We start from the raw sequence: 22,539 nt of genomic DNA, 5'->3' as shown, positions 1-22,539 counted from the left end.
TGTAATTATTTCGACCACATTACTTTGTTCTGTTGAAAATGAAATAAATTCAAATTGAACCAAGCCCCCCCCCCCGGTACGCCATTGTTTCAGCATAAAGTTTAATTCAGGAGGAATCCATACAGGGGGCCGTTATGAGCCCTTTGAAGTGTACAGCCCCTACAGCATGGTGTAGGGGGCAGAGCCCCCGGTAGCTTCCTAGATTTAGCCAAAGTAAGTAAGTTTTTGTTTGCCATTTTTGTCATCTTGTAATTCATTTCTCTAATCATGCTAATGAGTTAGAACTGAGTTCGGAATGATTTGTTCTTTTTCTCATGTAGGTTCCTCTTTCCTTCATTTTCCCGCTTACCTTCTGTTTTCCATTATTCATGTTTTTTTAGTTTTCTTTCCACTTTTTTCCGTTACCTTTCATTTCCCCCTTCTCTTTCCTTTCCCTTCCCTTTATTTCTGTTTTCTCTCTTCTTTTCTTTTTCCCTTTTTCCGTAAGGGGTGAGGGGCAAGCTCCCCCTCCCCCGCCTGTACGCCACCACTAGTTATGGGACAAATATAATTATCGTGTTCACGAAAACAGGGAATTTTTCACATTTAACAAGTACCTGATTAAATGATCGATGCACTAGGTCCATCCATTAAAACAGCAGGGGTGATCATATCGCATTTACCACATTTCCTCGTCTTCATGTCCATTTCAATAATTTGGTTTTATGAAAATATACAACAAACACATTTTCTCTATATTTTGAGCTGGTTTATTAAAAAACAAAAAACTAAAAAAAATTATATTAAAATCGTCGAAAAATAAGAATATTATGATTTCTTCATTATGAGATAACACACTAAACTAAGATACCATACAAGATGCTCTTATACTTCCTTCCCAAGATAAACTACTTTTATCAACTTTTTATTCAATTGCATTCGTCTCACTTTAATATGAAAATGCATCCCTATTTTGGACGAGTGGTACATCCCACTCTCCCTGCACATCGAAAATATTTGTTCTTCGTTCACACCCCCGTTTTCTAATTATTTGAAGCAACAAAGCTCCATAGTCGACTGAGAGGAATCTATCGGAAGCCTAGTGTACTTGCATGGATTCATTAAACATCGAGCAATCACGACTGGAATAGTTATTTCCTATTCTCAAGTTTAAACATTTTACGTACACCCAACTTTATTTCTGCATGCTCAAAGAATCACTTCAGTCGGCTCTCATTGGGTTGAATCATTTTGTTCGTAGTGGAGATCAACTTTGTTGTTTTATTTCCTCGTTTGAAAGGTATGTATAAAATGTGCTTAATTATTACTGCTTGACGTGTACTGTTTGGTGATTATGTAATTACGACGATTTGATATGATTTATGATGGTTTTCATGTAGCCCCTCTCCTGGCTGCTATCGCTTCAAGCACCTCTGTATTTTACCGAACTCACTATATCACATGCTTAGGTATGATCTTTTCTGAATTATTTGCAATGTATCTCTTTCTTTGTCACATTTAAATTGTATTCATTTATATGTTTGGAATTATGTAAACATGTTGATTTATTATTGATTTATGAATAAAATGTAGAAACTCCTGCAAAAAAAGTCACTACCGCTTGACAATGTAAGACTGTGTTCGTGTATGAGCAATCATCCTCCTCCTCATCATCATCATCCTCCTCATCCTCATCATTATCATCATTATCAAATCACCACCACAAACACCAACACCACCACAAATATCATCGTCATGCAATATTTTGTTTCAAACTTTTTATCTTCCTTATTATCATGATCGAGCCTCGCAGAAAGCTCATCTTTCTCCAGTTTGCCATCTCCTCGCCATATTATGATCACTGTAACCTTACTTCCATTCACATAGATCTGCTCCTACACATCATAATCAATCATAATCGCCATCATATCTGACGTTTGCTTTTGCTTCAACCATTCTATCTGGCTACGAAACGCATTTCGTATTATTATTTTAGCGATACTGGACAGACAACATCCCCCACTTCATGTACTGAGCCATGAACATGATAAACCGTCATACTCATGGAATGCCATATGCTACCATGGAGCTATCAATAGCTCTATGATGCTACTGACCAGAAAACAAACTAGTTTGGCAAATGATTGAACGTTGTACTAGAAGCCCTACAACAAGGAATCGCTTTTAGCCTTTACAAAATACAAGGATGCAATCTTTTATACATATATTACAATCGTTCCAGATCTTGAAGGGATTCGTGTGGGTGTGGGGGCGGGTAGGTGAATGCAACCTAGTCACTAAATTCATTCACATTATCGTCAGAAGTTAAAGCTTTTCGTTCATTTTAGCAAAATTTCATGCGCAATACATGTTTATATAACCACATATCACTGACATAGGTCCTGTTTTCATTTGCAATCATCGCACAAGTCAGGGTCTATTTTCCATTTTTAGTTTGAATAACAATATGCCAGTCGAAAGTAGCTTCAACTAAACTAAGTTATCATAATTATACGTTAACTTTCTTCAGGAACTTCGATGATTTTGAACCAATCCTATATGTAAGTGATTTCTTAATGATTTCCAAGGAATATAATACCAAATTACAGAACAACCCAGTCACAATTACCACAACACTTTACAAGTTTTTCATTACGCAGATCTAACATGAAACTATTTTTCTCTACGCATATTATACCAGTGATGGGAGTACCACAACTTGTTACAGCCGAAAACGATTTTATCGCCCCCTTCAACCTTGCGATCGAAGATTGAAAATATCGACCTTTGTGGTAGTGACAATAGAAAACAATAGGATGAAAGAACATCAGGGCTTAGCGATCGATAGCAGTGGGCATTGCCTTGTTAACCATATATGATTGAAGTTATTGAAGCTTTTGTTGTTGATGTTGTTTCCCTTTCGGCAAGTATTGGTTGTCTGTTAGCCTTAGGCTATATGCTGGAGGTTGGGGGTATAGACAAACAAACCACAATGGCTCTCCATCTATAAACCAGTTCGTTTTGGATGCTGTTTGTAATGACAATATTTCTAACCCGTGGGCTTCCAGGTTATGCTTAACATGTTAAAGTTTAAACACTGACATAGCAACGCACCTGGATCATTGTATGTACATATCGCGTTTGGAACTGCTTTTATTTTTCTGTGAAACCCCCCTTCCAGGTCTCGATACATTTATTTATTAAAAGAAAGACGCTCGCCGTCATAGGTTACGATGATCTTAATACTTTGGTCACATTTGTTCTACGGCTGCCGTACGGCAAGTCAATAACAGCCGTTGTATTCATTTTTATTCAAACCACCTATATGTAGCTGGTACAAAAAAGTGTTAAAACGACTGTTTTCAACTCGGCGTAGAACAAATGTGAGCAAGGTATTAGTCGGGCTCGCCGATTCTGAGGACGCCATTTGAACATTCAAGAAGGTGATGCATTAAGTGCTAATGGGAAATTGATCATATCAAAACGAAATCCGTACTGTATACTTGCCACATGAGGCCGATGTGAGGATAGACTATGCATACTTTGGAAAGCATAATACAATGTAATCGCAAGAAGTAATGATCATTTTAAAGGAAATTCATAATCTAGATAAAATGTAACAGTCCGAACGAAATGAAATAAAAAGAAATGTTGTTCTATTCGCCCGAGATCGTGTAGTATGCCCATGTAGCTCCATGGTATGCTCGAATTTATTGTTATCCTCCAATGAATATGATGTGTTGTCAGGATGGCCGAGCGGTCTAAGGCGCCAGACTCAAGGTTCAATACCTTGTCTCGTGTAAGGAGACTATTGATGGGTGTTCTGGTCTCCGAATGGAGGCGTGGGTTCGAATCCCACTTCTGACAAATTCTTTTTTTTTTCAAACTCTATTTATTATTATTATTGTTATTACAATTATTATCATTATCATTGGAAAGGAAATTCATTATCTAGATAAAATGTAACAGTTCAGATGCAACATCCTAAAATCTTCCGAAGGAAATGAGATTAAAAATCTTGTTCTATTCGCCCGAGGTCGTATGATCTGCCCATGTAACTCCATGGTATGCACAGTATGGCCATATTTATTGTTATTCTCTTATATTAGAGACGTGTTGTCAGGATGGACGAGCGGTCTAAGGCGCCAGACTCAAGGTTCTATACCTTGTCTTGTGTAACGAGACTGCTGGTCGGGTGTTCTGGTCTCCGAATGGAGGCGTGGGTTCGAATCCCACTTCTGACAAAATCTTTTTTTTACTCTGTATCATTGCTATTGTTATTATTATTTTTAGCATTATTATTGATACTATTATTATTATTGTTAATACTATTATTCCATTATTATTATTATCATTATCATTGGAAAGGAAAGGAAATTCATAATCTAGATGAAATGTAACAGTTTAGTACAACATCCTTAAAGGACAAGTCCACCCCCACAAAAACTTTATTTGAATAAAAAGAGAAAAATTCAACAAGCATAACACTGAAAATTTCATCAAAATCGGATGTAAAATAAGAAAGTTATGACATTTTAAAGTTTCACTTCATTTCACAAAACAGTTATATGCACATCTCGGTCGGTATGCAAATGAGGGAACTGATGACATCACTCACTCACTATTTCTTTTGTATTTTATTATATGAAATATGAAATATTTTTATTTTCTCGTTATTGTCATGTGAATGAAGTTTCATTCCTCCCTGAACACGTGGAATTCCATTATTTTAACATTTTGTGCTTCAGGCAAGGAGGTCCTAATCATCAAATTTGTAAAAATTGAAATATTGTATAATTCAAACAATAAAAAACAAAAGAAATAGTGAATGAGTGACATCATTGACTCTCTCATTTGGATGTAACTGGCTTGTTCATATAACTATTTTTTTTAAATACGCGAAACTTTGAAATTTCATAAATTTTTTATTTTACATCCGATTTTGATAAAATCTTCAGCATTGTGCTTGCCTGATTTTTCTCTATTGATTAAAATCAACATTTTTTTCTGAGGTGGACTTGACCTTTAAAATCTTCCGAACGAAATGAGATTAAAAATCTTGTTCTATTCGACCGAGATCTTGTAGTATGCCCATGTAGCTCCATGGTATGCTCGAATTTATTGTTATCCTCCAATGAATATGATGTGTTGCCAGGATGGCCGAACGGTCTAAGGCGCCAGACTCAAAGTTCAATACCTTGTCTCGTATAACGAGACTATTGATGGGTGTTCTGGTCTCCGAATGGAGGCGAGGGTTCGAATCCCACTTCTGACAAAATCTTTTTTAAACTCTAAATCATTGCTATTATTACTATTATTATTACAATTATTATAATTATTGTATTTTTACTGTTATCATTATCATTGGAAAGGAAATTCATAATCTAGATAAAATGTAACAGTACAGAGGAAATATCCTTAAAATCTTCCGAACGAAATGAGATTTAAAATCTTGTTCTCTGCGACCGAGATCGTATGGTATGTATGCCCATGTAACTCCATGGTATGGCCGTATTTATTGTTATTCTCTAATGTATGGGATGTGTTGTCAGGATGGCCGAGCGATCAAAGGCGCCAGACTCAAGGTTCAATACCTTGTCTCGTGTAACGAGACTATTGATGGGTGTTCTGGTCTCCGAATGGAGGCGTGGGTTGGAATCCCACTTCTGACAATTTGTTTTTTAAAACTCTAAATCATTGCTTTTATTATTATTATTGTTATTACAATTATTATCATTATCATTGGAAAGGAAATTCATTATCTAGATAAAATGTAACAGTTCAGATGCAACATCCTAAAATCTTCCGAAGGAAATGAGATGAAAAATCTTTTTCTATTCGCCCGAGGTCGTATGATCTGCCCATGTAACTCCATGGTATGCACAGTATGGCCATATTTATTGTTATTCTCTTATGATTGGGTTGTGTTGTCAGGATGGCCGAGCGGTCTAAGGCGCCAGACTCAAGGTTCAATACCTTGTCTCGTGTAACGAGACTGTTGATGGGTGTTCTGGTCTCCGAATGGAGGCGTGGGTTCGAATCCCACTTCTGACAAAAACCTTTTTTAAACTCTAAATCATTGCTATTGTTATCATTACTATTAATTATTATCATTATCATTGTCATTATCATTATCATTATTATTATCGTTATTGATATTTCATTATTATTCTTATTATTATCATTGGAAAGGAAATTCATAATCTAGATAAAATGTAACAGTACAGATGAAACATCCTTTAAATCTTCCGAACGAAATGAGATTAAAAATCTTGTTCTATTCGACCGAGATCGTATGATATGCCCATGTAGCTCCATGGTATGCCCGAATTTATTGTTATTCTGTAATGAATAAGGATGTGCTGTCAGGATGGCCGAGCGGTCTAAGGCGCCAGACTCAAGGTTCTATACCTTGTCTCGTGTAACGAGACTGTTGATGGGTGTTCTGGTCTCCGAATGGAGGCGTGGGTTCGAATCCCACTTCTGACAAAATCTTTTTTTTTTCAAAACTCTAAATCATCGCTATTATTTTTTTATCATTGAATTTGTTATTGTTATCATCTTCACTATTATTCTTATTAATATCATCATTATTATTAATATTAGTAGTAGTAGTATTTTTATCATCATCATCACCATCATCATCATCATCATCATCATCACCATCATCATCATCACCATTATCATCACCATCACCACCATCATCATCATCATCATCATCATCATCATCATCACCATCATCACCACCATCATCATCAGCAGCATCACCATCATCATTAATCATCATCATCATCATCACCATCATTATCATCACCATCATCAGCATCAGCATCATCATCACCATCACCACCACCATCATCATCATCATCACCATCATCATCTTCATCATCACCATCATCATCATCACCATCATCATCATCATCACCATCATCATCATCATCATCACCATCATCATCATCATCATCATCATCACCATCATCATCACCAGCATTATTATTACCACTATCATCATTATTATTGTTGTTATTATGAATGTGACGAGACCACTTGATAGACGAACATTTCATAGATCCACTCAAAATTGCTAGATTATATACCTTCCAGACCTAATGGTCCTGATGGAAAGAAGAAACAGTGTGGACATTGTAGACTGTTGTGTATAGAATACTGCATGAATCATATAAGTTGTATTACATTTAAAAAGAGGCTAAGTCATATTTTTATTTGTTTGTCTGTTCAGGTCTTAGATCGCGTCAACTCACCAACATCAATTAAGACGTGACATGGAGCCTGTCCAGAAGCAGGAAGAAACAAAAATGAAGTTGTGACGTCAGGCAGCACTAGCTTTCACATTCGATCAGGAGAGCTAGCTAGGATTCTTGCCACAGTTACCCAGACAGGGATTAATTTCTCATCGTTTCTTGATTCACAAATGAGATTGGAAAGCTTGAACCAATTTAGTGACCAGAGTCACAACAGTCTAAGTGAACTCTGGGAAATGGTATTGTACAAACTCGAGTCATACGGTTCGGACAGGACATTCGTGTGATTCTAAGCATTCTAACGGTAGTTTAGGCTGACAAATACGCAAGAGCCGAGTTCTGGTCCGACATAGACTAATTGTTCAGTCCTCGGAAAGGCATAGCCTAGGTATGTGATACCAGGGTTGTCATGATATATCGACAAATATCAGCTTGCATTTGTCCATCCACTTAAGTATTTTGGAAGCTACCCCAGCGATCATGACCTCTCACAGGGTTTGCCCGACTTTTGATATCGAAACGGGCGAGCGACACGCCACCACCGACCAACCTCCTCGACGTTTCAAGTTCACAGGCGCCAAAACGAACAATGCCAGCGACAACGAAGTCACACAAAACGGTGGCCAACAAGCGAAACAGAAGCCAAATACCACACTTCTGAGTGATGATGATCTTGGCATCTCAACGTCGTCGTTCAAACCGAGATTCCCAGTCGTCGGCGCAGACAGCAAGGTTTCACCGTCGACGTCATCATCCAACTCGAAGTCATTTGGAAGCGTTAAACTGAGCGAGGTTGATGGGCTTCCGACTACTCGACTTGGAAGGGATGGTAAATTCTTGGGGAACTACTCCCACAATTTCAGGAGTGATGAGGCGAAGAAAGATTGGTGGTCACCAAAATGAATACAAGCATATGAACCAAATAACGCTTCAAAGTCATGACTTGCCTCTATATAAGAATCTATAAAGAAATATCTGAAGCATTGATGTGGTAGACAGTCAATCTGGAATAAAGAACAAGAAATTATTCCTGATCGGTGGTACTTACAACGATTTGGTAGCTTGGATGTTGCATTAGCCACGCCTCTTGTAACCATTCCTCAAAGACTTTCCTATATTACGTTCTGATGATTATTTGGGTATGCCCCTGTGTCACACTATTTGATAAATGTAACACCTTTGAAGAGGGCCAGAGTGGCATATCTCTCACTCTCCACCCTTGAACTGTTTGATATAGAGTGGGTTCAAGAACAGGGGCCCATTTCACAAAGGATTTGCAACTGTTGTAACTTTGCCACAATGACAACTAAAATGGTAACAGGGCTGAGCAGCCAATCATAATCAAGATTACCATGGTATTTGCCATAATGGCAAAGTTACAACAGTTGCAAGTCTTTTATGAAACGTGCCCCAAATAAAATGTATTGTCAGATGCCCTTCATGACAAAGAACAAATAAGTCTTTGTCGAAAATTGAGGAATCAAAACAGCTCTTTAGTCCTTGACTCTGGACATACGACATATTTGCATTTTTTGTCAGCTCCGAAACTTTTGACGAAACTGCTCTTCAGGTTCACCAATTCACGACAAAGACCTCCCAGTTGCCCATTGTCATGCGACGGGCATTTTCAATACATTTATCGTGTTCTTGAATCCGTTGTGCATAGCAGATTTAATTAAAAAAAAACCTATTCGGTAACACTGCATATTGTATTTGGAGATAATCATTATGTAAATTTGTTTAAAGTTCTTGCCATTGTTTTACTTGATGTACTGTATTTTACTGTTTTATATTTTGTTGTCTTGTATACACGATTGCCTTCATTTCTATATGTCACGGAATCCCTTCATTTCTGTTGTCATGGAAACCGTATGTTCGGGAGGTGACACATTTGCTCCTGCAACAATATTGCTCCGGGCTTAATTTCGACTAAGACGCAGGGTTAGGTTTAGGGTTGCAATAGGGTGTATGTTAGGTGTAGAGTTAGGTTTAGGGTATAGTATAGTGTTAAACCAAGGGTTGAAGTTGGTCATTCGACTAGTTTGTGGAATTTAGAGCGGAGCAATTGTGGCCTGAGCAAATGCAATGGAACCGTTAGAGCATTTGGTGCTTTAGATGTGAACGGATGGAGGTCTTCCTATTCACACAGAATCTATTTGAAACTATCATTTTGTTAATCATTCTTTTGTTGTTGTTGTTGCGTTACCATGTTCGATATAATTACGAGAAATCGTAAAGCAGTGAAGCCAAGTGATGCTGTTCTAAGATCTTAGGATCATATATCTAAAAGAAATGAAGTCATGAAATGATGAGTCATTTGCTTGTAGATCATTCTCAATCAAGTTGGGTAAACATGATTTGAGAACTGTGGTCAATAAAAACTATATATAAAAAATAAAATAATGCACATGCTCTATATAACGAGTGGGTAAATGGAGCAAATCAATCATAAAATCATTTATATTATTAGTAATTATTTTTTCATTCCATTTTCATAGACTTGTAATTTCGTTTGACTTATATGTTGTGATTCACTCATTATTTTCGAAGGGTTTTGAAGGTTTTGGAACAGAGGGTATCGGGGAAGACTCTTTAAAGACAACGGAATAATGCCATTTTGTTCTCATTCTTGAATACTTCAACTCCCGAAACTTCGAAAATATCGGTCTTGAACATTAGATACAATGTATCGGTCTTAATGTATTCATTATCAATCAATGGGAGGGGGGGGGGGGTTAAGGCTCTCGGGGACGGGGGGTGACATTTTCTGAGAGAGATTATAAAAAGTGTGTAAAAAGTAAGAGCTATAGCAAGGGGTGATTAAAAAATAACCTTGTTATTTGTTGTTTTGTTTTACTTGTCAATATGTTTACGACGGAAAACTCGCAAATACAGCGATGTTTAACTTATTGTTGTTGTGTCTTACTGGTCAAACTTGTCAAACAAAGTTACGATAAAAAAAATAAGCGACAATCAAATTTCTTTTTATCTTTTAGATTTATTTACTTTTGCAGTTTTCTCATGTCGTACTTCATATTAATGTACGTGTTGTTTATTTCAGTGATGTTTACATGATACTATTTGCATGATTTGGTTTTAGGCATCAAGAGGCCTACAATGACAAATTCAGGCACGTTATATTTTTCATTTTCTTACCAATGTTTGTAGCCATTCTTCAAAACAAGACTAATTACTTACAACACGATAAACAGGATGGGCGTATTTCATGAAGATTTCTGTCAGTGATTTTCACTGGCAAAGTTGCTCTTAGCCAATCAGCTACGTTGATTTCTAGTAGCTTGTAACATCTGTTGGTGAAAGTCCCTGACAAACAATCTTTATGACACGATCCCCAGAAGCCATACATGAACATGATCAAGTCAGAAATCTTTTACACGTATATGGTTTCAACATGATAACATTAAATCTACACCCCGTTCTCGAACTCCGATTTCCATGGATGTTCAAGAAGAAAACATAAGATCACTTGGGTTGCAAACTCTCTTGCAGTTCTCGTATGATCTTGATCTTACTACGAGAAAATCGCTCACTTTCAATTTATCTCCGAGAGCTTACTTCCTCTAAAAGTGCCATCATGAATCCACCCAAGACAAGTCTCATCTTGCTTCCTTTGTTTCTCCTGTAGTTATTTTGCCGCATAATTTTATCAAAATGGCTCCAGGAAAAGAGAGAGAACATAGAAGCAAAGAAAAAAAGAATGAATGAAAGAAGTAAAGAAAGAAAGAGAAAGAAGGACAAAAGGAAGGAAAGAATGAAGGAAAGACAGAGAAATGAGACGGCAACCATAATGCTTCTACCCGACTTTCAATTATCCCCTAACGGCAAAAGTAACAGTTCCAGTAGAACACGTCATGATTTTCCAATGACTCAAAAGTCTGCAAAATCACATTTTGGGGTCCGGAATAGAAAACGATAAAATATTCATTGCTGTGCGACTATGCTTGGACCGAATTCTGATGCCATATCAGCAACCCATGCTTGCGTTCGTTGCTGGCTTCTTATATTCCGAACGTAGGTGGCTCCCTTCACCGTATTACTTATTTTCCTCTCCAGCCGGTACGTTGCGTCCCATTCCTTAATAAAATGATAATAATAAAAAAAGAAATTTAGTTTATTAAAGGACAAGTCCACCCCAACAAAAAGATTATTTGAATAAAAGAGAAAAATCCAACAAGCATAACACTGAAAATGTCATCAAAATCGGATGTAAAATGAGGATAATATGACGTCATCCCCTCACTACTTCTTTTGTATTTTATCATATGAAATATGAAATATTATTATTTTCTCCTCATTGTCAAGTGATACAACGATTGATTCCTCCCTGAACATGTCGAATTAGCATTGTTTAATATTATATGGTTCAGATAAGTTGGTCCTTATTGTCAAATCTATAAAAAATGAAATATTGCATAATTCAAACAATATAAAACAAAAGAAATAGTGAGTGGTGGACATCATCGACTGACTCACCTCTTTGCGCATATCACTGTTTCGTAAAAAATAAGCGAAACTTAAAAATGTAACTTTTTTTTTTAATCCGATTTTGATGAAATTTTCAGCACTATGCTAGTTTGATTTTTCTCTATTTTCTTCAAGTCAGCATTTTTCTGGGGTGGACTTGACCTTTTAATTGTATCAGTGTTGTCAGTTGCATTGATATGAATGATGAACATATTCTTTATCTCTGAGTTCAATCCCACCCCTTAATTCAATTTAATTTATAGACTCGAATAATAGGGCCGCCATGTACACTTATCATCATAATAGTACACTATAATAGTACACTATTATGTATTTGGAATTGGGCCTTACAAACACGGCTAATACTAGTCATGATTAGCCCAAATTTATACGTCATTAATACCTCTTTAATTAAAAAGAAGCAAAAAATGTTTCTGCTAGGATATTGTCTCCATTCTTTAACATAAACAGACGATTTCAGTCACAATTTCACAATTGAAACGCTACGGTGAAATTGAAAGGGTTCTTAGTCAAAAGCATCGTAATTTTGGTTTATCCATAGATAATAGTACGCATGTACAGTTGTTGTATACATGTTCGCTTCATGATTTTTCTGTAAATTGAATTGCTTTCGTGTTTGATTTTTAATAAAATCTTTCTATGAAAGAAAAATAAAATTTCACAATGAAGAGTAACGTGGTTCCGAATATCTTTAATTAATCAACATGACTAATGTCATCCTAGCTGATGGAGCACGGATTGGATTGAATGAATTGAAATAATTCACCAAAATCATTCACCACCCACCTCAACCTTTCCTGGTGTTGCGTCGCTCGCATCCGTGGCACTCCTTGCGTTCCGCTTCGAGATACCCGTTGGCATGGCAACCCTTCCAGCTGCTAATGGAGAATCTGGCTGGTCGACGAGAGGAGGAGGAGCCGAACTGGAGGATGGCGGGGGTGGAGTAGGGAATGGATGAGAGGGCAGGGTCTCCATGATATTGAAGACGGTCTCCTTGGGAGAGTTCAGCCGGGGAACTGGGCTGCTGTTTGGCCGGATCATACCTGAGGAACAAAGATGGGTGAGAGAATGAGTTTAAGAGTTTAGAGAGGGCGAGAATTGGAAGAGAGAGAGAGAGGGGGGGGGTTGGGGCAGACAGGGAAAACGATGAAGAGAGATTATGATAAGACGTGGGGGTAACAGAGAAATTAAAGGTCAAGTCCACCTCAGAAAAATGTTGATTTGAATCAATAGAGAAAAATCAGACAAGCACAATGCTGAAAATTTCATCAAAAACGGATGTAAAATAAGAAAGTTATGACATTGCAAAGTTTCACTTATTTTCAACAAAATAGTTACATGAACGAGCCAGTTACATCCAAATGAGAGAGTCGATGGTGTCACTCACTCACTATTTCTTTTGTTTTTTATTGTTTGAATTATTAAATTTTTACGAATTTGATGATTAGGACCTCCTTGCCTGAAGCACAAAATGTTAAAATAATGGAATTCCACGTGTTCCGGAGGAATGAAACTTCATTTCACATGGCAATGACGAGAAAATCAATATATTTCATATTTCATATAATAAAATACAAAAGAAATAGTGAGTGAGTGATGTCATCAGTTCCCTCATTTGGATACTGACCGAGATGTGCATATAACTGTTTTGTGAAATGAAGCGAAACTTTAAAATGTCATAACTTTCTTATTTTACATCCGATTTTGATGAAATTTTCATTGTTATGTTTGTTGAATTTTTCTCTTTTTATTCAAATCAAGTTTTTGTTGGGGTGGACTTGTCCTTTAAAGAATTTGGGAGTATGGTGAAGGATGAAAATACATCATATGGGAAGTTTTAAAGATTTATATTAATTGTCAGTATAAATGTGGTTTTGACATTTCCACATCATAGCACATTGCTGGTGCTGCTCGCACCTAAAAATTAAACCATTAGCCTCGTAAATGGAGGCATTTCCTTTCAAAAGCCCAAATTTGTCACATTGGTACCCGAATATCGACGTTTTGATAGATATTGTCACAATTTTCTCGATCATAATATATTGATATTTATATATCAACAAATTGAATGCTTTTTTACTTGTATGTTTTATTGAATAACATAACTACTGTTAACAAAAATAACGAAAATAATAGTCAGAATAAAATAACAAATTGAATTTTGCCCCTTAGGAGGCAAATTATGACGTTTTGTTATTTTGTACAATAATCTGTTTGAAGAATGCTCTGTTTGTGGTATACCACATAACATTAAACAAGATGACGCGATGTCTACACAACATGGTGTTTCAACTAATGTTAAAATCAAATAAGATTCACCCTTTTCTTTGCCAGTCTCTGTGCATATCTGTATTGGGATGAATCGTGTATACATCTCATAGGCTGGTGACCGTCTCTGGGCTTTGTGACGTTGATTGAAATGACGCTGAACGGACTTGACGATGTCTCCACCAGAATCCTCCTGATTGCTCTTCTACTTGGAAAAAGAACAAAAATAGAGAGGGAGGAAGGGGGGGGGGGGGTTAAACAGACGATGAATATTTAGAAATATGTCTTGCATGTCTTCAATTCAATACCAAAATGTATGCCAAGTGTTATGAGCATTGGACATGGAGGAAAACTGTGGTAAAATGTCTTTTCCAAGTCTCGTGAGCACTGAATGAAAACTGAGGGGGTGGTTCGGGACGACGATCGCCTGACAGATTTTCCAACCATAGGCTGAACCTTATATATAATTTAAGACGCAATGATCATACAATACACATTTTCCTCGGGGATGAAATCACCACATATTGGCTCTTTTGAGTGGATGATGATTTAATTCCGATTCTTTTTTTTTTAATGAAGAGAAGGTGATTTTCTCCTCCCTCTCAACGCATTTCTGATCATTCGATACTTAAAAAAAAACAGAATTCCATTGATGTTGTAAAAAAGGGAACTGATGATGTCAAGGATGCAATGGACATCGAAACTCAATTATCATTTTCATTCAATGTTGCATTACAGGAAAGCGTTTCATGAAAGGACCTGTCGGACGTTTCATCTGACATGTCCTTTTTTATCCGACAGTTACCATAGGAAATCTGCTCCTCGGCCTATCAAAATCAAGGAAAACTGTCAGATCTGATAACTTGTCGGACAACAAGTGTTGATGAAATGCTACCCTGAACTCTCGATTCCCTTACCTTCTCTCGAATGGCTTCATTGACCAGACTATTCATGGCTTGCTCTGAAATATCCACAACTCGCCGTAGAGGGCTTGTGGATCTAGTGGCGGTAGCAGTAGCAGATCGCATGCGGTTAAGACTAGGAGATTGGCCTTCAAAATATTCATGCAGGTTAATGTGTTAGTGAAAAAAGAGGAAGAAACATGTGCAAATGAATAATGAAACAGAGTGAATGATAAGGGGAAGGGTGGGGTATACGAGGGAGAAAATACAGAGGGAGGGGGATGAAAAGGGGGACGAGGCAGGGTGTAAACGAAACAGAAAGATCAGAAAGGGGAGATTGGGAATGGAGGGTGAAAAAAGTGACAAGGCAGGCGGAAATTTATAAAGATAAAGTATGGGGAGTTGAGAGTTATGTCAGTGGATGGTAAAGAGACTAGAGAGAATAAATAAGATGGGTTATGTGCATTAAATACTGAAAAGAAAAAAAAATGCAACTACAATGCATGGTCATGAAATGAATGATTAAACCAGGAAATCTACAATGGGATAATACTATCGAATTGTACTTACCTGTGAAGCTGCCGTTGCCATGCAAACCAAACTTTGGAACCCGGCAATACCGATGGCCGTCCTTGCCGCCCTGCATCATCCGATTGGCGCCAAATTTCTGGATGAATTTTGATGGTGCACCTTCTGCTGGGAGGACGTGGGCACTAACTCGAGCCGAGCGATAACCACGGTGCTGAATATTGGCGCTATGTCGGGGAGAATTATCGGGAGTTCGTCTACAAAAAACAGACGAATTTGAAATGGTAGACATAAAGTATAATATTTTGTTTTTGTTTTTTACTTCTACGACGAAAATATCACAGTGTCCCGATATTTCAAAGTTAAAAATTATAATGACAATGGGACAATTAATCATTAAAAAAAGGTTCACCTTGGATGGGGCTAATTATCAGTTAAACATTATGATTTATAGATAGTGATAACGATTCACAATAATGAAATTGCATTTCTTGGTGTGTGTGTCTGCTGAACCCATATGGACAAGGAGACAAGCAAACCGTGACGGGTTTAACATGTCTAAAATGGCAAGATAAGAGAATAAAGCCGCTGAGAAAGCAGTTACCCCCCCCCCCCCCTGCTTCCCGACCAAGCAATAGCACAGAGATACACAGGATACGTGTCAATGAAGAAGCTAATGTTAGTTTCATATGACGAAACTATACAGGGCAATTACCTGATGGGTCGTTTTTGAAGTGCCTTTTGCGGAACCTCATCATACATTTTGAACTTCTGTCCTCTGACTTCTCGATCAGTCAGTTGAACCGTAGTCCTCCTACAGACCTGTTGCTCTGGTGACCTACAACTCACAGCTGTCGCGTCATTTTCTCGTTTCTTCTTCTTTCCTTGGATATTTGCTTTCAATGGAGAGTCATTCTTCGACACTCTCATGAAAGGACCTCCGTTGTCTTCAGAGCATCGTATGAAAGTAATATTACTCAGAATTGCGGCTGTTTCTTTCTTGCCATGTATGGACGCGATCGAAGGATGAAGAAGAGAGCGTGGAGAAATGACGTGTGAAGATGATCCAGCGCTTGCTGAATTCACTGTAGACCTCTCCTTCTTTTTGGAACTTGAGATATATCTACATGAGTCTTCCTTTGACGACAGCGGCGTCGGAGGAGTCACACCCTCACTACTAGCTGTATGTTCGTTAGTTTCTTGCGCAGGCGGATACAGTTTTCTACTAAGCACGAGTTCGTTATCGGCGTCACGTGATCTTGGCATGCTGTAGGGCGTGGCCACGGGTCTGCCATTCGGTGGAACTTGGCCCTCTTGTAAGAATTCCCGATGGGCAACACAAAGCCGAACATCCCTTGACTTGTCTTTACCCGCATCGGCTGATTTCGTGCGTGTCTCTGAAGCTTCATCATCTGTAGTTATTGGCGTCTCCTCGACGTGGTACCCATGGTAGTTGTGATGTTTTCCAGTAAAATTATTTGACATATCGACAACGTTCACCTCCCGTGCACCAGCAGTAGTCTCCCCATCTGAACAAGGATTCTTCTTCTCTTTCAGTGCTTGCTTTTGCTCTTTCTGCAAGACACCATCCTTCTCTAGAGTCGATCCAAAGAACGAAACACGGACATTGGTGATTTGTTTAAGCGTCTTCTGCATCTTTCCAGCCCCATCTCGTGGCTTTCGCCCATTTCTCATAGAACCCTTCGTCGGCGATCTTGCCCTTAGGTCTTTAGACTGGTTGTTGTCGTCCATGTCAGCTTGGCTTGGAGACTGACTCTCGAAAGACGGGGTTGGTACAAGGATATGGATGGTTGATGCGTGTAGAAGATCAGTGTGAGCGTAGGTGTATTCTTGGTCAGAGGTCGGCAGGTCTGTTCCAGGAGTATTTGCACGATAGGACGTCCTTGCCTTGACGCGGTTTGCAGTCGTGGCATTTCCAAGTGGGCGGGTTTTCTGCAAACAGGCATACATTACAAAACTGTTCAGACATTAAAACCTTTAGAAAATATGAATGTAAAGAGGTAAACCAATTTTGTCGAGCAGGAAAATTAGGCCTTTCACATGTTCAAAGAGAATAGGAATTAAGATTTTAAAGCAAAAAGTAAAAATCAGGGAATCAAGAGAGGTGGAAAGCATCCGAAGTCTTTGGACGAAATAAAAAGAAAACAAAAAATGACGAAGGTTCTCACCTTTGCCCATGGCGGTGGTAGGTCACGTTGCATTCTGAAAAATAAAAGGAATTTGAAAAAAAAATAATATAAATATACTGCAAAGGATAAAATATACTAAGATATGCAAGAGTAGATTTTATGGAAACTTTTACAGAAAAGGTTTTATCTCAAATTACAGTAACAATATTTAAATCATTTACCCAGTTCTTTCTGCCCAAGATGCTGGCTCCTGTTCAACAACGTCCAGTTCAAAATCTACTACCTTCTTATTTTTCCTAAAGATAAATTCAGAAAAAATATAACTTAAATTTGATTAACATTATTTTAAAGATTTAATTATCATTATAATGAAGGTGTTAACAAATTAAGAATTAATTTAAAAAAAATCAAAAATGTAAAGAAATTTCCTAAAAGGAAAATAAAGTGAAAAATTATTATCGCTGATGTTTTTTCATTTCTAGTGAGAAAGTTTATATTTGAAGTCACGGTTTACAAAAAAAAAGTTCATACCTTTCAGGTGATTTTAAGCTAGGACGCACCATAGTGACGACAGAGGGCGTTCTTACACCTTCTATAGAATCTGCAAGAACAAAGCGAAAACAAGACAACATTTGGTAAGTAATACAACAATTACGGTGGTTGGGTGTCACATCTGACATGTTTGAGACGGGAATATTTTCATTCGGTACGAAGTAAAGAAATTAGAATGGAAGTTTGCAATCGATGAACAATATAGTTTTCATTTGTGTGGTAGTAAAAGATGTTGATTTTAATGAGTTTTCCACTTGTGTACCATTCATAAGTATAACAACGATCAAATGAGGAATAGTAGCACATGATAGATAGCTTTTACAGCAGCTGTTGAAGATTAAGAAGAGATAGTGTTGTAGGTGGTTATTTGCAAGGGTGACATAGGTTGACGAAGATGACCTACATCAAGGAGTAGCGTGACAGAGATAAGAGTTGACGTGAACGCGGGGAGAAGAGTGACTTTTGAGACGGAGAGAGTAATATCAGAGCGTACAAAAGGAGGCGAAAGTATGTTAAGAAACATCTAGGAATAGATGGTGACAAAGATATGAATACGTAAACGATAATTGGAGTGACTAAGGTGAGATTAATGGACGACGGGTAGTATTGCATAAAGAGAAATTGCAGGCAAAGTTCTAGGGGATTTAATTGTAATTTGATAGTTTAACATACATGACAATTCCGAGAATGCTACAGATTGAACCGTAGGTAAAAGCTAGGGTGACAAAGATAGATTTTAGTTGATAGCAGGAGTGACGAATATTAGATTTAATGTGACAGCTGAGGTGACGAAGAAGAGATTTTAGTTGATAGCTGAGGTGACGAAGATGAAATTTTAGTTAATAGCAGGGATGACGAAAGAGATTCCTACTGATAGCTGGGGCGACGAAAATGAAATATGAGGTGATAGCTGGGGTGACGAAGATGAGATTTTAGGTGATAGCTCTGAAGATGAAGATGAGATTTTAGATGAGAGCTGGGGTGACGAAGAGGAGAGTTTAATTGATAGCTAGGGTGACGAAGTTGAGATTTTAGATGATAGCTGGGGTGACGAAGACAAGATTTTAAATGATAGCCGGGGTGACGAAGATGAGATTTTAGGTGAGAGCTGGGGTGACGAAGAAGAGATATTAATTGATAGCTGAGGTGGCGAACATAAGATTTTAGTTAATAGCTGGGGTGACGAAGAAGATAGCTGGAGTGACGACGATGAGATTTTAGTTGATAGCTGGGGTGACGAAAGAGATTCCTACTGATAGCTGGGGCGACGAAATGAAATTTGAGGTGATAGCTGCGTTGACGAAGATGAGATTTTAGGTGATAGCTGGGGTGAAGAAGAAGAGATTTTAGGTGATAGCTGGGGTGACGAAGACAAGATATTAATTGATAACCGGGGTGACGAAGTTGAGATTTTAGGTGATAGCAGGGGTGACGAAGAAGAGATATTGATAACCGGGGTGACGAAGATGAGATTTTAGGTGAGAGCTGGGGTGACGAAGAAGAGATTTTAAATGATAGCTGAGGTGGCGAACATAAGATTTTAGTTGATAGCTGAGGTGACGAAGAAGATAGCTGGAGTGACGACGATGAGATTTTAGTTGATAGCCGGGGTGACGAAGATGAGATTTTAGGTGATAGCTGGTTTGACGAAGATGAGATTTTAAATGATAGCTGGGGTGACGAAGATGAGATTTTAGGTGAGAGCTGGGGTGACGAAGAAGAGATATTAATTGATAGCTGAGGTGGCGAACATAAGATTTTAGTTAATAGCTGGGGTGACGAAGAAGATAGCTGGAGTGACGACGATGAGATTTTAGTTGATAGCTGGGGTGACGAAGTTGAGATTTTAGGTGATAGCTGGTTTGACGAAGATGAGATTTTAAATGATAGCTGGGGTGACGAAGATGAGATTTTAGGTGAGAGCTGGGGTGACGAAGAAGAGATATTAATTGATAGCTGAGGTGGCGAACATAAGATTTTAGTTAATAGCTGGGGTGACGAAGAAGATAGCTGGAGTGACGACGATGAGATTTTAGTTGATAGCTGGGGTGACGAAAGAGATTCCTACTGATAGCTGGGGCGACGAAATGAAATTTGAGGTGATAGCTGCGTTGACGAAGATGAGATTTTAGGTGATAGCTGGGGTGAAGAAGAGATTTTAGGTGATAGCTAAGGTGACGAAGATGAGATTTTACTTGATAGCTGAGGTGATGAAGATGAGGTTTTAGTTGATAGCTGAGGTGATGAAGATAAGATTTTAGATGAGAGCTGGGGTGACGAAGAAGGGATTTTAATAGCTGGAGTGATGAAGATGAGATTTTAGTTCATAGCTGGAGTGACGAAGAAGAGATTTTAGGTGATAGCTGAGGTGATGAAGGTGAGATTTTATGTGAGAGCTGGGGTGACGAAGAAGACATTTTGATTTGGTATGAATCTGGGATGAAAGGATTCCTTTCTGGGTAAAGGTTTGGGTGACGAAACTGATGAAGTTATTTTTTTTCTTTGGGGAAGGGGGAGGAGGTCTGAACAGTGATGTCTTCGTATTTTATTTTTCAGGTGATTCACTTGATCATGAACGATAACATGCTGGTTCTATATAATACTTTTGAAAGAATTGTGAGTATGGCTAAGACGATCTGGGAAGGAGTATACAGATGCTCTGCGGAACGACTTTAAACATCACATTACCTGCGTAAGCGCTACCGGGTCTGGTACTGGAAGCTCGACTACTGTCTCGTCTACCTGTTCTCGTCTGTACACTCTCAGATGACGTTGGAGGTCTGGTATGATCGCCTCTCCACAAACCTTGCTTGATCAAATGTTCCTCTAGGAGGATATTAAAGATGGCACTCACATCGTCCAGTTTGTTCTCTTGGACAACATCCTGGATCTTTTCCGGTTGGACTTTGAGACGTATAGCCATTTCCTCAATCACCTTACAATGAAGAGAATAAAGTAAGCCCAAGTCAATGCATTTGATCAGCAGTGATCTAACCTCAGAAACTCATTTCATTTCCTTCAGTCATTCTGTAGGTCCATGTTCGTAATAAATAAATCGAAAATGGAAATAATCGGGATCAGTCTCATAGAATAGCTGATTAAATACGACCATTAAATATTCTCTTCTTAAAATCCTAAGCCTCAGTCTACTAACACGTTAACAAAAGGGATGGGGTAGACCAGTGTAGTTTGTTGTTATACAAATAATCCGTTCCAGAATTGCTAAATCTTTGACAATTACATATTTTATTCATATTCCAAGACTTAAATAAAAAAAATATGGTGACAAATTAATGAGCGAAATGACACAATTTCCCCCATGCTCGGTAAGATCCTAGTTTCTGGAGAAAAAAATTAATCCTACCTCTGCCCTCAACTTCAGGTCCTGGACCGGGGCCTGGAACGGACAGAACGGTTCTTGGCCTTCACATGTGATCCAGGCGTGGTGTTCTATATCTAGAATTGGAAGTCGATCTTCAGGGACCGGCTCAATGCACCCATGCAGCATATCTTTGCAATCTGCAAACATGAAAAGCATAGAGATGGTATGAATAGATTTTCTTTCCTCTAGAATCTAATAGAGGCCCTAGATCTCTAGAACCAAAGATTGGTCTCACGAAATCGTTTACTAATTGAACAGCGATCTTATCAATTTTCGTAGTGAGGCATGATAATGAGGGGGAGAGGTTTTTGACACGTCACGATATCGTGGAATAGTGTATGGGAACAATAAAAAATCAATTTATAAATTTTGAAAAACGGTAAGTGTTGAAATATAAATCTGATTATCGACTGGAATTCAGGGAAAATTCACTGGAAATTATCACGATGAAAAGTGCAATAGATCCCTCTGGCATTACTTCACCAAAAATATGCTTCCCATGTGAACCTTGTCTAATCCGTGAAGTAAATCATGCCCATTCTATAGTGGAGCCATTGGGTAATGTATGTAGAGAAAGATCCGTGCTTGTGCGAAAGAAATATACACGTATAGCTTATCATAGCAACAAAACATCCCAATCCCATCCCTTTCTTACCGTCAGTAAGGTGGGCCATCTCTTTATCATGAACCCCTTTCAAACCTTTCCTGATCTGAAGGAGTAGATGTTGCCTTCTATTCTCCGAATGGGGCGTGGTGAAGGGAAGTTTACCCGTTACCATGGCAAACATGTTCACACCTCTGGAACAAAAGAACAAGTAATACAATACATAATAATTCAATGAAAACATCACTGAATGTGTACTCGACTACTCGTTTACACCATATTGATGTGATTTTGATGTTACCTTTTAAATGGAATATCCATCCAGTTTTCATTGTTGCAGGCTTCACTAACATATTTCTGATTTATATAATAAAAAATACACATTTACTCATTTCCTATTCATGTT

General features: G+C 38.1%; 1 protein-coding gene, 1 long non-coding RNA gene and 6 other non-coding genes across 10 annotated transcripts in view; 7 read left to right on the top strand and 1 right to left on the bottom strand.

The window, feature by feature from the left end:
* The first annotated feature begins 878 nt into the window (after positions 1–878).
* LOC121430481 lies at positions 879–7,290 on the top strand. Its single transcript, XR_005972040.1, has 2 exons — positions 879–1,279; positions 7,220–7,290. It is a non-coding gene; the product is annotated as an uncharacterized LOC121430481 (long non-coding RNA).
* On the top strand, positions 3,722–3,846 carry TRNAL-CAA. Its single transcript has 2 exons — positions 3,722–3,759; positions 3,801–3,846. It is a non-coding gene; the product is annotated as a tRNA-Leu (tRNA).
* TRNAL-CAA lies at positions 4,098–4,223 on the top strand. Its single transcript has 2 exons — positions 4,098–4,135; positions 4,178–4,223. It is a non-coding gene; the product is annotated as a tRNA-Leu (tRNA).
* TRNAL-CAA lies at positions 5,130–5,254 on the top strand. The gene is made up of 2 exons: positions 5,130–5,167; positions 5,209–5,254. It is a non-coding gene; the product is annotated as a tRNA-Leu (tRNA).
* Positions 5,527–5,651, top strand: TRNAL-CAA. Its single transcript has 2 exons — positions 5,527–5,564; positions 5,606–5,651. It is a non-coding gene; the product is annotated as a tRNA-Leu (tRNA).
* TRNAL-CAA lies at positions 5,909–6,033 on the top strand. The gene is made up of 2 exons: positions 5,909–5,946; positions 5,988–6,033. It is a non-coding gene; the product is annotated as a tRNA-Leu (tRNA).
* Positions 6,344–6,468, top strand: TRNAL-CAA. The gene is made up of 2 exons: positions 6,344–6,381; positions 6,423–6,468. It is a non-coding gene; the product is annotated as a tRNA-Leu (tRNA).
* A 5,411-nt stretch (positions 7,291–12,701) lies between the features above and the next one.
* LOC121430751 (MAP/microtubule affinity-regulating kinase 4-like) overlaps positions 12,702–22,539 on the bottom strand; it is a 69,980-nt gene continuing 60,142 nt past the window's right edge. For 2 of the 3 annotated variants that reach the window (XM_041628133.1, XM_041628135.1), the window contains 10 exons: positions 22,185–22,327; positions 21,512–21,666; positions 20,836–21,082; positions 18,127–18,196; positions 17,817–17,891; positions 17,635–17,668; positions 16,161–17,398; positions 15,488–15,702; positions 14,067–14,220; positions 12,702–12,790 (listed from right to left, as the gene is read on the bottom strand). In XM_041628133.1, the coding sequence (XP_041484067.1) occupies positions 14,123–14,220; positions 15,488–15,702; positions 16,161–17,398; positions 17,635–17,668; positions 17,817–17,891; positions 18,127–18,196; positions 20,836–21,082; positions 21,512–21,666; positions 22,185–22,327 (2,275 nt within the window). In that variant the 3' untranslated portion in view covers positions 12,702–12,790; positions 14,067–14,122. The remainder of the gene's footprint in view (positions 12,791–14,066; positions 14,221–15,487; positions 15,703–16,160; positions 17,399–17,634; positions 17,669–17,816; positions 17,892–18,126; positions 18,197–20,835; positions 21,083–21,511; positions 21,667–22,184; positions 22,328–22,539) is intronic. The other variant, XM_041628134.1, reaches the window with a different exon arrangement.

The sequence above is a fragment of the Lytechinus variegatus genome, chromosome 17 (genome assembly GCF_018143015.1).
Source record: "Lytechinus variegatus isolate NC3 chromosome 17, Lvar_3.0, whole genome shotgun sequence".
NCBI lineage: Eukaryota > Metazoa > Echinodermata > Echinoidea > Temnopleuroida > Toxopneustidae > Lytechinus > Lytechinus variegatus.
The sequence above is the reverse complement of the archived record's forward strand: the minus strand, read 5'-3'. Positions and strand labels throughout refer to the sequence as shown.